Here is a 13,974-nt window from a genome sequence, read left to right as displayed (position 1 = left end):
GGGACACCTCCTGACTCCTCGTAAAGATCTAAAGGAAATTCCACTGGGTAACATAGACTTCTCATGGCTCGCTGATGATGACAGTGGCAAATATCGTGCTGGGTATGTTACTGCAACTCCTTTTGATGTTGTTGAGGCAGCAACTTCACCTATGGCTACTTCAGCCCAACAGCCTGAATTATATGCTCTTACAAAAGCTTATACTTTAGCTAAGGGCAGAACTGCCAATATTTATACTGATAGTAGATATGCTTTTGGAGTACCTCATGATTTTGAAATGCTGTGGGAGCAATGTGTCTTCCTTACTTCCAGTGGAAATAAAATCTAAAATGAAGTGTTGAAATGCAATACTTTAATCTGCTGTTTAAGCTATCAGTAAGATTCCAGGGCATTCTAAACTTTATTCTCTGGAAGCTAAGGGAAATCACCTTGCTGACATTTCTGCAAAGAACATTGCCCTTCAAGGGATCAACAGCAGTCAGACCACTTTCATAGTGCAAAGGCATATTTTCCCAAATGATAATTTAGAAAAACTGGCTAGAGGAAAAGATTATCCCTACCTGGGGCACTCCCCTCGAACTTCATAATGATGGAGGAACCCATTTTACTGGCCAGGTGCTTTGAAAAGGCTATGCTGTTTGGCCGGTTTTACAACACTTTCACTGTGCTTACCATACCAATCCTCTGGTTTAGTGGAATGCACTAATGGCACCATTAAGACTCAACTGGCAAGATTTGTAGAGACCCTCCCAATAGACTGGTCACAAGCATTGCTGTTGGTCCTTCTAAATCCACCTCTTTGGGAACTCATAAACTCTCACCCTTTGACATAGTCACAGGATGCCCAACGTACCAGGCTCCTGCCTCTTTTCACCCACAACTGATAAGAGTTACTCCAATTTTGCAAAGGCCTAATTGCTTCTATTAAAAATAACCATCTTTGGGGAATGCAATCTTTTTACAGTGCATTCTCAGGAGATAAAGACCTTAAGCATCACACCTTGCAACCTGGAGCTTTTGTCAATTGGAAAAGACACCTCCAGAAGGATTCTCTTCAACCTCCCTGGAAAGGCCCCATGAGGTGCTGCTAATCAACCCTTGTTCTGCCAAACTCCAAGGAAAATACTTGAGGATTCACATGACACACCTAAAAATAGCACCAAACCCTGACTGGACTTGTACATCATCTGGTGACCTGAAAGTAAAGACTTACCAGAATTGAAGCAGATGACATCTGATGAGACAACTTTCCCAAGATAATCAGACCAGGCCTGCTACAAGTTTGTCGCTAAACCTTTGATGATGACATAACACTTCAGATGATCTCCAATGTCTGCGATCTTGATAACAGATGCACTTTAGATAAAGTGCCTGAGAATTCTCCCTCCTACTGCTCCTTGTTCCTTGAATGCGACCTCGATAGGTTTCCAATCTGTGTACTTTCCCTCTGATGTGAGGCATTACACCCAGGAAAGATTCTTCCTAACAGTAAGGGATGAAAAGTCACTGAAACTAGAAAAGCTATTCATTAGCAATGCTGTCACAAAAAGATCTTGATCAAAAGGGGTAAATGTAAAAAATTAATAAACAGAAACCTCAATTAAATAGAGTCAGGAGACCAGAAGGAGAGCTCTCACAGCCTGTGATGATAGCAGAGCCCAGCAGGAAGAAGAAAGACTCCTCTTCTTTCTGGGAAAGGACTCAGAAAAACACAACGGACTCTTCACTTTAGCCGTCCCAATGTTACTGAACACAAGCTCATGTGTCCAATGCACAGTGAGTCCAAACAAACCAAAATGTCTGAATTTGGAGCAAAGGAAGGTTTATTGCAGGGCCAAGTAAGGAGAATGGGCAGCTCGTGCTCAAAAAACCTGACCTCCTCGACGGTTTTCGGAGAGAAGTTTTTACAGGCAAAATTTGGGGTGAGGGCTGCAGGGTGTGTGACTTTCTTCTGATTGGTTGGTGGTGAGGTAACAGGGCGGAGCTCCAGGAACCTCGTGCTCAGCCTGAAGTTACCATCCTCCACCTGGCTGGGGGCCTTAGCTCCTGCAGAAGAACTCAAAGATATTGTTATGTATATGCCTTGAGGAGGAACCCACACCCTGCTTTAATCACTGTACTATTGTTTCTTGATTGCTCCTGCTTTGTTTCGCATTCCCTGATTAGCAATTGTTTGAATCTGCCCTTTGGGATTCAGGACCGTATAGGAGGCTAAGGCCTTTTTCCTACAAACAAAAAATTGGGTAAACAGATAGGATTTGTACTCCGGAGGGCCCCATAGGGTCCTGCTTGGTTTCCCCAACTTCCTTTTCCCCTCTATAAAAGTGTACTCTTTATTTTTAATTTTTTAGTTTTATTTTGGCCATGCCACACAGCTTGCAGGATCTTAGTTCCCCAACCAGGGATTGAACCTGCGCCCTTGGCAGTGAAAGCGCGGATGCCTAACCGCCCGACCACCAGGGAATTCCCCGAAGTATACTCTTTCTTTTTCCTGCTGGGCCTTGCATGTGGCTAGCCATGGTCCTATACCTCAAACTGTAGTTCTCTGCTGATCTTGTAACTGAGCAGGACCCTATGGGGCCTTCTGGGGACAGGCCTCCCCCCCCCACCCTCTGCTTTAGCTCCTTTCTGAAGTACCTAGATAATAGCATGGGATGCACATTTCCTGAGTGGTTTTGCAGATGTGAAACATTAACCCCCCCTCCCCCGCCAAATGGAAGAACTACTTGATGATCCTGAGCACGTAGCCCCAGGCCTCCTGGAGCCTAAGGATTGATAATGTTAACCCCTGTGACACCACCCTGCTGCCTCACCATCAGCCAATCAGAGAACTGTGCAGAAGCTGATCACCTACCCTGCAGCCCCCCCACCCCCCTCTTGGCCTTTAAAAATGCTTTGCCGAAACCCTTTGGGGAGCTCAAGGCTTTTCAGGGAATGAGTCACCTCATCTCCTTGCATGGCCTTGCAATAAACCTTTCTCTGTTCCAAACTCTGACGTTTTAGTTTGTTTGGCCTCACTGTGCTTTGGGCACACAAATTTGCATTAACGATCCCAAATAAACCCATCTTTGCCGTAGAAATAACTGGCAGTCTTATTTGTTTCAGGTCAACAACCCATTAATGAGGGAACCAGAGGATGACAAAGCTGCTTCAAAAGAGAATGCAGGCAACTGACTATGTATACATAGCCAGTGAAAAAAGAGGAGAAAAGGAAACTCTTGGGATGAGATCGATAAATCAAGCAGAAACCTGGTTAAGGTTCTGAGCTGGCAGAGGTCATTTGCATTTTTACCAGATAAAATCATTTACATCACCGCTGGAGGAAAAAATTTGCATCTCTATTACACAACAAAGCTTGTGTTTGGTTTTCTACAAGTTAACTTCTACCCTTAAAAGAGTAATAAAATGCCCTCATTTAAAATAGTAAATCAAAGTTACTAAAATCCCAGGCAGGACCCTTGGTGGTCTTGTCTGATAGTGTAATACCATGACAATGAAGGCCACCAAGCATCTTTTCTGCTTGACTTGCAAGTTCTGGTTCCAACAGGTGTGGTCTGGTGGTGCATGTTTTATAGTCATCAGATGAGTACATATGTTGAAGCCTGGAAAGCGTTCGGGACGTGCGTTAGGTAACATCTACTTCCCTGACCCCTCCCTTGACCTCCAGTCACCGGTAGGTTCATGTCCTTTATTATCCTGTATCCCCTGGTCTGTGCACTCAGCACGTCGCATCCTATTCGTGTGACTATCTCTCCCTTTAGACACCAGGCAGAGTTTTCTTGCCCCCTTCTATGTACTGGCTCTCCAGCTCAGGGTCTGGTACAACTTCCAAGTTCAATAAATGCTTGTTGAATAACTGTATAAATGAGATGGAATCTGAGCCATGTTGTGAAAAAAACATGGTAGGTACGAGGTAGTGGGGGGAGGAAAGTCAGTTCATCAGAGGCAAGGACATCGCAAACTTACTAGCGGGAGGGTGGGCTTCAATGGGGGCCGATTGTGCGGGGAGTACAGGCAGGGCCAGCACAGGAGGATGCGGGCATGAAAGCACCACATCTAAGCGAGAGGTGAGGCGCAGGGACTCTTCCATTCTCCGTCTGCCTCCTCATCCTTTGGCTGTCCTTGCCGTCACACGTCGGGGGGGTGCATCGCCCCACGGTGTGGAGGGATGGGAGGGACAGTGAAGAACCTGGAGGCACACAACGGGTTCATGTAACTCCCTCTGGAACGAGCCTCACTCCGCGGAGACTTTGCTTCTTTTAAAAACCTCCCCAGGTCTATTCAGGGGTGACAGGGCGGTCTCCTAGGAGGGAGGAAACAGCTGGCCCCTCCCCTCCCATTCGCCAGCCTCCGCGACTCAGCGCCCAGCTCCTGGCGCGCGCACTCCGGCGGGGCTGACCCTGCCACCCCGTAGCTGAGCCGGGGGCGCGCGAGCCGGGGGCGCGCGCGGCGAGGGCTTCGCGGCTCAGCCCGGCTCCCCGCCCGCCAGCCCGAGCCTCTGCGACTCCGGGCCGGGATCCCGCCCGCCAGCCGGCTGGCCCCCTCGCAGGGGACGTGCTGCTGACACGCGCCTGCGACCAGGAGGACGCGCAGCCATGGGCCTCCTGGCCGGGAGTGCGGCGGCGCTGCTGCTCGGGCTGCTCGTGGAGGTAGGGCCGGGCCGGGCGGGGCTGAGCGGGAGCGGCACCGAGGCGCCCGGGAGACCGTGTGCGGGAGCCCTGAAGGCTGAGGGCCGAGAGCCACGGCCTCACGGACCCGCACGAGCGCCCGTGCGGAAGGCGTCCGCGCCCTGGTGACGGGGTCGTCCCAGCCCTGCCCGCTCCTCCGACGGCCCTCAGTCTCCCCGCCCCGCGTTACCGTTTCTCGCGCGTAGGGAGGACCCGGGAGCACCCTTTGCGCGCTGTGCGCCCGGCCCCTCCCCTGCCCTCCCCCGGGGGCCCGGGTCGGTGGGGCTGGCGGGCGGGTGGTCCCTGAAGCGGCGCAGGCGCAGAGTCAGGGCGACCAGCGGTTTGGGGCTGGGGCTGGGGCTGGGGCGGGGGCGGGGGCGGGGGCGCCGGCGGGTCGGGGCGCGACCGCGCGGAGACGTGGATGAGGGAGGTGTCACGGGTCCGCGAGTGAGATGGCGGGACTGAGCAGGAGGAAATGTCCCCGCCGGTAAGGATGAAGCGCGCAGTCTTCCGATGCGAGAGGAAACCCCCGAAGAGCCGGGGTGGTGGGTGTGGCCTTTTGGAGCCGAGACAGGGACTTGTTGAAGCAACGGCGGAGGAATTGCTGGTGACCGCAACCTCGTGGGGACCTCGGCTGCCCCCGGCCGGAAAGTTGCGCCCTCGGATGGCGGCCACCCCCTTCTTGCTAAAGCGGGTTCTTTAAAATGGGAGCTAGTGGGGCCCTAGGGTGCAGTCTGGATTAAGGTTTGTTCCATTCCTTGCTCACTTCCATTATTTTGAAGGAAATTGTATTAAATTAATGAAGTCAAAGTAAATGAGTGAAGAGGATCTTACGTTTTCTCTTTTAGGTAGTAAAACTCTGGAAACGACTCCTTGGTTTTCTTCATGTATAAGGAAATCTATGTTACAAAATGTTGGGAGGGAGAGTCTGAGCTCTCCTGAAAAGAAGGTTGATGGAAAAGTTTCTTGCGCCCGGCTCCGCCATAGCAGAGACTTCCTGTTTTTGTTCTTCTGTCTCTCCCTGGCTGAGTGGTTCATGTGTTTGTGGAGTGCCCTCCACTTGCGTCCTTTTCGTTGATTCAGAATTTTATGACCTTAGGTATCACATCTCCTGGGTGGTCACCAGACAGATAATGGAGAAGTGGATCTGAGACCACTATTCGCATAGAAACGCATGCATCTGTACCTACACATGCGATCCCCCCACTTTTAAATCAGCACTTGGTGAAATGACCTAGCATTTCGTTGGTTCTGCCTCCTGCACGTCTTTAGTGCATGTGGTGCTGTGCCCTGTATGTCGCCTAGACTGCTTCAGGGACTCAGTTCTTTTCAAAATACTTAAGCCCGGGACACAGCCTTTCAGATCACTCGGAGGGAGGGACTGCTCTGAAGGGTTAAGGAAGGAGCCAGGATACAGAGGAGGGTTTTTTTTAATATAAAATTATTTATTTATTTTTGACTACGTTGGGTCTTCGTTGCTGCCCGTGGGCTTTCTCTAGTTGCGGTGAGCAGGGGCTACTCTTCGTTGCGGTGCGCGGCTTCTCATTGCAGTGGTTTCCTCTTGTTGCGGAGCATGCGCTCTAGGCACACGGGCTTCCGTAGTTGTGGCGCGCAGGCTCAGTAGTTGTGGCTCGCGGGCTCTAGAGCGCAGGCTCAGTCGCTGTGGCGCACGGGCTTCGCTGCTCCGCAGCATGTGGGATCTTCCCGGACCAGGGCTCGAGCCTGTGTTGCCTGCGTTGGCAGGGGAATTCTTAACCACTGCGCCACCAGGGAAGCCCCCTATAGAGGAGTTTTTGCCAAACAAAAACAAAAACCAAACAAAAAAACCCCAGGTAGTTGGAACATCGAAAGATTACTATTAAAGAAAACCAGACATCTCAGGTTAATGAATTTAGCACTTTTCTATGTATGGGAAGTTGTAAGAGTTTGAGCATATTGAAATCATTCCTTTGATATACACCTCAGCTATCTGGGACCATCCTGAATCCCCTCTGGGTGCACGTCTGGGAGACCGCAGTGGTTGCTGGCTAGATGGCCGCACCATCCTTTGTTTACTGAAATGGCAAGTGACGTTCTTCAGGAATTTATCATCTTAAGAGAGAGTTCAAATCAGGCCTGAAAGGTTCAAATGATATTAAGCCGAACTGGGACAACACTAAAATTTAAAGGAGGAAATTGATGGTTTCACAAAGTCAGATATCTAGATGATTGGTAATTTTTGCTTTCATGGGATGGCGTGGTGTAGCCCACTTTTACATGACTGTCCCAAGCACCTATTTTGTTTGTGGTAGAGAGGTGTCTCTCTGAGGAATTAAGGAGATTTCTTTCTAATGTATCACGTGGAATCTTACACGTGAGTTATATATCTGAGATGTTTTCATCTTAAGTGGGTTGCTCTGAATTTCATCTAATATTGGTTGTTATCAGTACGCCTCTGATGCTTTTGAAGTCCTGAATCACATACATAAATGTGCTATTTCCTTTGCCGAGTATGTGAAGAGGCAAAGAAAGAACTCTCTTCAATTTGAGGGCCTAAGACAATTGAGGGAGATGTTTGAAGGCTTCTGACGGCCAGCTGCAACCTGGAACACTTGTCTTTGTTTCTTTGTTCTGCTTGAGCTGGTTGCACTGTGGCTGGAGTGTAGTTGACCATAAACCACCTGGCAGCCTTTCTGCTGCCCTGGCCCTCTGGCATCCTGTTCCTAGGCAGCGCCACTCAGGGTTGTGTGGGGCGGGCTAGGGGCGGGGTCGGTGAGCTCGGGGGAAGTCCTTGAGCATGGAGGGTGTCTAAAAGTTGTTTCAGAAGGGCTTTCCTCCCCTGCCTCACATCCTTCTATAGTTCACTTACCTGTTAGACAGCTAGACTGCGTATTGGTTTTTCACTTAGCAGACACAGAGTGCTTCCCCTGTGTTCTAAGCACTTTACAAATATTAACTCCTTAATCTTCTTAGCAGTTACTTTTAGCCCCATTTTTGTGTCAAATGGGGATGTTAAAGAGCTTGTCCACGGTCTCACTGCTGTGACGTGCGAGGGCTTGAGAAGCTAACCCAGGCAGAGGGGCTCCGACCGCCCCATCCTTTGCTTCACCCTCTCCCACTGCTGGACACAGAGATATGGAGAGAATCTGTACTCGGTCCGTCCCGAGGCCAGTGGTAGACTTGGACAGGTATGGTCCCATGAAAACAGGTAAACCAGCAAAATCCCCTCTAGGAACTCGGCTCCATTTAGGGGACCGTATAATTTAGCATCCAAACTGTGACACTGGAGAGTGACGCTGGGGACTGTTAACAGTCGTGCCCGCGCAGCAGGCATCAGCAGGCCTGTCCTGGAAGCCCCGGTGTGTGCTCACCCCAAAGCCCAGGCAGAGCTGTAAGTAGGAACAGGCTGAGGGGGCAGCATTATCCCTTCCCCAGGGAGGCTTCTGGGGCGCTCATTACTGAAGTGACCTTTCCTTTCTGTGAACCTGGACTTGCCTGTGAATCGCATGGGAAGCCGGTGAGGACCCTTATTTCATCTTCCCTCCTCCCCAGTCGCTCTGTGCCAGCTGGGTAGATACCCCAGGCACGTGGGCCATGGGGGAGGCCACAGAATAGGGGAACCCCACGGCTCTTCTCGGGTCATGAAATTCTAAAGTTGTGTGTTGGCCTTCTGTCCACTGGTCTGTGTGAGGCCCTGTGAACAGTGGCTGCAGAAACAGTGACCGGACTGAGCCGTCTCCCAGTAGCCCTGGTGAACCAGTCTCCTAGTGCACTGGGTTGCAGCCGCAGCATAGAAACTGAAGAAGAAAAGCGGTTCCAAGCCTGAGTACGGCTTAGTGGAACCTGGGGAGTCATTAGGTGCTGAGCGTGTGCGCCCCCCGTGGGCTCTTGTCAGAATACGTGGTTTTCTGGATATTGTCACAGCAGTCTCTTTCTAGAGGTCAGGTTGTTGACACTTTCGTAATATACTGAGCAGTATTTGTTATGCGTTCTGTCCTTACTGAAATGAGCCCAGAAATGTGTAGTGTACTATTTAGTATAAATTCCCCCTGTGCCAGCGTTGGGGCTTCTGCTGCATCCATCCGTGGGGGAGAGAACTCTGTACTAGGTTATTTTATTCAAGAGACCGGAATCAGTTATCTTTCTGCTCCTCCCCTGGAACCCAAAGCCGGAAACCTTTAAGTGAGGCCGCCATGTGTTTCAAAGTTATTCTGGCCAAAGAACATCCCTTCTTGGGCTAGAAAAAGGAGTGGTCTTCTCTTAGGGAGAGAGGGCTGGAAAGGGAACATTGTCTTTTGAAACTAGGGAAATTCACAGGATTACTGAGTATTTTTCTTAAGTCCTTTGTATTTTGATGCCCAGGAGTCTTGAGATAAGAACCAAGTCATGTTTAAGAGAGTTTTTTGTCTCATGCCAAATGTTTTCTGTACCCTGGAATTGCAATGAATGTGGCAGCCCTTGGATGCCAATTTTCTGAAATAAACTACTGCAATCTTCCCACTCTTTAGAGTTTTTAGAATCTGAGCAACATGCAATTTGAGTGAAAGAGAAGACTGTCGGGATTTGTTATCTATGGAAGCCCACGGAGGCTGGGTGCTGAGGACGAGGGGTGGCAGCGATACGTGAACCTGGTGGCGAGGGCTCCACTCTGAACTGGGGGAAACTGGCTCCAGGTTTATGCGGAGGGCCTGGGGCTCTGGGCCCTGACTTGGGGCCCTAATTGGCCCTTGCTTTCCTGTGGCTTGTGCAAACCTATAAAGACCAACTAGGGGGCCGTGACTCTAGAAGTACATGGATTAGGCTATTGGCCACTGGATTATCTAGCCATGGGATGGCAAGTCATTTTCTTAGAACCTACATTTATCCTCTCAGTGAGGCCTCAAATGTCACCCTTTTGATGAGGCCTACCTTGACCACCCTATATAAAATTCCAACCCAATTCCCCTCCCAGCACTCTGGCTCTGACCAATTCTCTCCTTTCTCTGTATCTATTACCTTCAAAACATGATGGAATTTACCTCCCACAATCTACACATTATAGGAGCAAAGGTTTTGATCCGTTTTGTTAACTGAAGTATCCCCAGCTCCTGGAACAGTGCCTGGCACACAGTAAGGACTCAGTAAATATTTGAATGAGTAAAAAGAACCGTGGTAATGACCCTGCGGGAGGGAGCTGACTAGGTCTACAGTAGGAGAGGGGAAGGTAGTTGATTAGCTATGACTCTGAAGGGGGCCTTGTGTGTTAGGACTTAGAGCTAATCATTATTTGAACACCTCTAGCGATGGAAACTCACTATCTCAAAGCAAGGCATCAACTTTTTGGACAATTTTAGTTGTTAAAGTTTTCTGTTATACTGAGTAGAAATGTCTGCCTTGTTTCTACCTGGGCCTGGTTCTGTACCCTTGGGCTTTTCAGAATAACTATGATCACAGTGACGGTCCCTCAGTTGAACACAGCTGTGCTGGTCTCCACGCACCCCCCGCTCCCCGCCCCGTGTTCTTCTCCAGGCATCATTTCCTTCTGTTATTTCTCACCAGATGTGGTTTTGAATCATCTCACCGTCCTCACAGCTGCCCTTTGAAAACTGCCAAACTGGATGAACAGTGGTCAGGAAATCATCACTGTCTGAAAAAACTGGTCCTAGAAAAAGGCCACTCAAAGTGAATCCACTTAAAACAGGGATCAAAATTTCATAGTTAATAGTGAGGAAAAAATTTCAGCTTAATTTGGAAAAACGAAGCCCAGATAATAAAAATAAGTTAATTCCATCCCAAGTACCCATTTTTAGAATTGAATCAATTTGGGCGGGGGAGATTAATTTTTCTGATAAAAGTCTGTGATGCATAATAGCATAGTCTTCACTTGACCTTGAAAGTTAGTGGCATGATCATAGTAAGGAACTTTTCTTTTTTTTCCAGAATTATTTGCTCGAGTAATCAAACCCTGCCATACGTCCACCTCTAGCTTCTCTTGGTCTTTTTTATTCATATCATTCTGTTTTGGACATCTGTTGGGTCATTATTAACGGGTACCTGCCAGACTCTTTTGTCTCTTCCATAGACTTCATGTATCTTTGCGAGATCTGCAAGGTCACTTTGCTGTCCATCTGTGTGGTAGTTGTGTTGTACTTGCCTGTGATCCTGACACCGGAGGTTGATTATGGAGCTGGTTGTGTTAAGTGGGCTGCGGTGTTGGTGCACTGTTTTAGAAGGAATGAGTTCAGTGTTGAGTGCATTTTGTCGTGCAGCCTTTGGCTTGCCTCCCATCTCTTCCCCATTGGGACTTGTTTGAACAATAAGGACACTCTGTTCTGTAGATGTGGTCTCACTGGCACTGTCACAGCCCTTGTTTGGACCTTTGCATTATGCAGATAAGATAAGCCAAGAGATTTACATTGAGTTTGCAGTGACACAAATGTTTTTAACATCTGTTGGTGGTAACCCACAAATCCTCATAACAGTTGTAGAGTGTTGAGTATAATATATAAAACCTAAATTGAGGACTATATATTAATTCTATTTTACATTACTTCCTTCATCTCATCTTCTTAAGCCTGTCAACCTCTGTCTGAATACTCTTTTTAAAAATCCAGTACCCTTTATGGTTTTGTGCCATATACAGATTTGATTATCATACCGTTGTCGGCTTTGTCCAATGGAGTAATAAAAATGTTAAATCGAGCCAAGTCAAAGATGGAGATTTACATCTGGGTTGAAGTAGATGATTGAGATTTTTTTAAAGTTAGTTAATTAATTAATTTATTTTTGGCTGCGTTGGGTCTTCGTTGCTGTGCACAGGCTTTCTCTAGTTGTGGTGAGCGGGGGCTACTCTTCATTGCGGTGCACGGGCTTCTCCTTGCGGTGGCTTCTCTTTGTTGTGGAGCACGGCCTCTAGGCACACGGGCTTCAGTAGTTGTGGCGCGCAGGCTCAGTAGTCGTGGCTCACGGGCTCTAGAGTGCAGGCTCAGTAGTTGTACAGCATGGGCTTAGTTGCTCCGCGGCACGTGGGATCTTCCCGGACCAGGGCTCGACCCCATGTCCCCTGCATTGGCAGACGGATTCTTAACCACTGCGCCACCAGGAAAGTCCCTGATTGAGATTTTGACTTGGAGAATACTGATGTCCTTAATTGTAAGAAGTCAGAATTTAGGTTTAAACGTGCAGTGTTTTGAAGTGTTTCATCATCTGCCCTCGGTGCGGAAAGATCCAACAAGAGTCTAGCAAGATATCTAAATTTGGGTGTTATCTGCACTCCTGCTGCAGAGCAGTTGAGAGCCTTATGCAAGGCCGTTGTGTTTGGTCAGTAGGACATGGTGACCTTTGCTGGTTGGGGTTAAGGAGTCAAGTGGTCAGCCAATACAGGGAGGCAATGAATATGAATATATATATTTTCATGAAGTGCAGCTGCATACTTCAAAGCTCTTGATTAGAGCACAACATCCTCAGACCAGAACAAAGAAGTAGGATCTTATAAATCAGCTTTGAAATCGATCGATTGTGTACTTGAGGCACAGAAGACACGTGATGGTAGTTAAGTTTCTTGTTTAGATGGTGTCTTAGTGCATTTGAGCTGTTATAACAAACTACAAAATACTACCTACCGGGTAGTTTATAAACAACAAAATTTCTGGAGGCTGGGAGGTCAGTCAAGGCACCAGCAAGGTCCAGTTCGGTGAGGGCCCTCTTCCTGGTTCAAAGCTGGCACCTCTGGCTGTGTCTTCACATGGTGGAAGGGTAAGCAGTCTCTGTGGGGCCTCTTTTATAAAAGCATCTATCCCACTCGCGAGGGCTCCACCCTTGCGATCTAATCACACCCTAAGTGCCCCTACTTCTTAATCCCACCGCATTGGCGTTAGCATTTCAGCGTGAATTTTAGGGGACATGAACATTCAGACCCTAGCAGGTGGCAGCATAGCGATGTGTTGCGGAATCTCAGCTCTTTGTGTATTGGCTGGGAGTCTTTTGGGTAAATCACTTAGGCTCTCATTGACTCAACTGAGTCACCTGTAAGGAGAGAAGTGCCCCAGGGTAGAGGGAAGCTCTGGGAAAATCCACCACTTGGAATTTAGCTCTGCACAGTTTGGACCAACAGATTGTGAACATTGTCAGTTGTTTCTAAGCAAGGTGCCTTGCCCAGGTTCCCTGCCAAAACGGAGAGAGGGCTCCAAAAATACCTTTTCATTTAAAAATTGTGCTTTCTTCCCTTTTTAGTATATCTGTGACTAGATTGAAAAGGAACTTGGTCATTAGTGTCCAAAACAAGGGAAAGGAAGATTGTGATTACTACCATCTTTGGCTCTTAATTTTTGCTCTGGGTAAAGCAATAAAAGGGTTCAAACTAGTACTCTCTTCCCCTTCGGTGCTTTTTGGATGGCGGAGCAGAAGGCAGCATCCACAAAGGTAACATCTTGACTTTTAACTAACTGGGAGTAAAGTTGAGTGAAACCCTTTGGCTCTGTAGCTGGTCTCCGTCTCTGGGTATTTTGTGATTTATGATGGTGTTGTCCAAAGAATCAAACTATGGCTTCCTGGAGAGAGTGGGGACAGATCTTAAACTCTTATGGGCAGGGGGCAGGGAGTGTGGGAGTTTGCTTGTGAGGGTTTGTGAAAGTTCCTAGTTGTGGTACTTTGTTTCCTTAGTTGGATAGAAAACCAGCGGATGAGAAGGGGGTGGGGGGTGTGTGAAGCAAGTCCCACAGCCTCAGGACATCGTTCTCACACGGCTGCGGGGTCTCCCCACTTGGTTAAAATCTCTGCAACCTCAGCTGCTCTCTACCGACTTTGAGGTACATTCCAAGCGGTTCAGGATTCTTTTTTCCGGAACCCTGGCTTCTTTCTATTGTTCTTTTTTACTTATTTCTTGTCACTTTCCTCCTGACCATTTTTCTCTAGCTCAGAGAGTGGTCCAACCTTTTGTTTGTATACTCTCTTAAGTAATTTTCAAAAACTATATACCCCTGCACATATTTTTTGAGTTGACATGCAATCTTTTTTATTACATATTTTTAATGACTAATGAATTGGATCCAGTGAGATATGATTGGATTGGATTTCTTGTGTATTGTGAAAATTAACTATCTAAAATTGAACTAGAACAGCACTCAGTGTATCCAGTGGAATTTAAATAACCAGTAGCAATTTGATACTGATTACTGTAGAGGAAGAATGTCACCTGCCACGTCAGTAAACAAAGGTTGTTGCGACCATCAAGCCCTCAGCCACTGCAGCCTCCCCAGACTGTGCGCCCTGAGGGGATTCAGGATAGAAAAAAACAGGTTACTGGCCCTAAGTAGTTAAGATGCAGATCAAAGGAATGATTTCAAAGAGC

General features: G+C 48.0%; 1 protein-coding gene across 6 annotated transcripts in view; it reads left to right on the top strand.

Moving 5' to 3' along the window:
* The first annotated feature begins 4,357 nt into the window (after positions 1–4,357).
* VOPP1 (VOPP1 WW domain binding protein) overlaps positions 4,358–13,974 on the top strand; it is a 93,965-nt gene continuing 84,348 nt past the window's right edge. For 2 of the 6 annotated variants that reach the window (XM_082399686.1, XM_082399684.1), the window contains exon 1: positions 5,044–5,154. In XM_082399686.1, coding sequence (XP_082255812.1) covers positions 5,143–5,154 — 12 coding nt within the window. In that variant the 5' untranslated portion in view covers positions 5,044–5,142. The other 4 variants (XM_082399685.1, XM_082399683.1, XM_082399691.1 and 1 more) reach the window with 4 other exon arrangements.

This window comes from Balaenoptera borealis (assembly GCF_965194805.1).
Source record: "Balaenoptera borealis genome assembly, chromosome: 7".
Taxonomy (NCBI): domain Eukaryota; kingdom Metazoa; phylum Chordata; class Mammalia; order Artiodactyla; family Balaenopteridae; genus Balaenoptera; species Balaenoptera borealis.
This window is presented reverse-complemented; position numbering and strand designations above follow the sequence as displayed.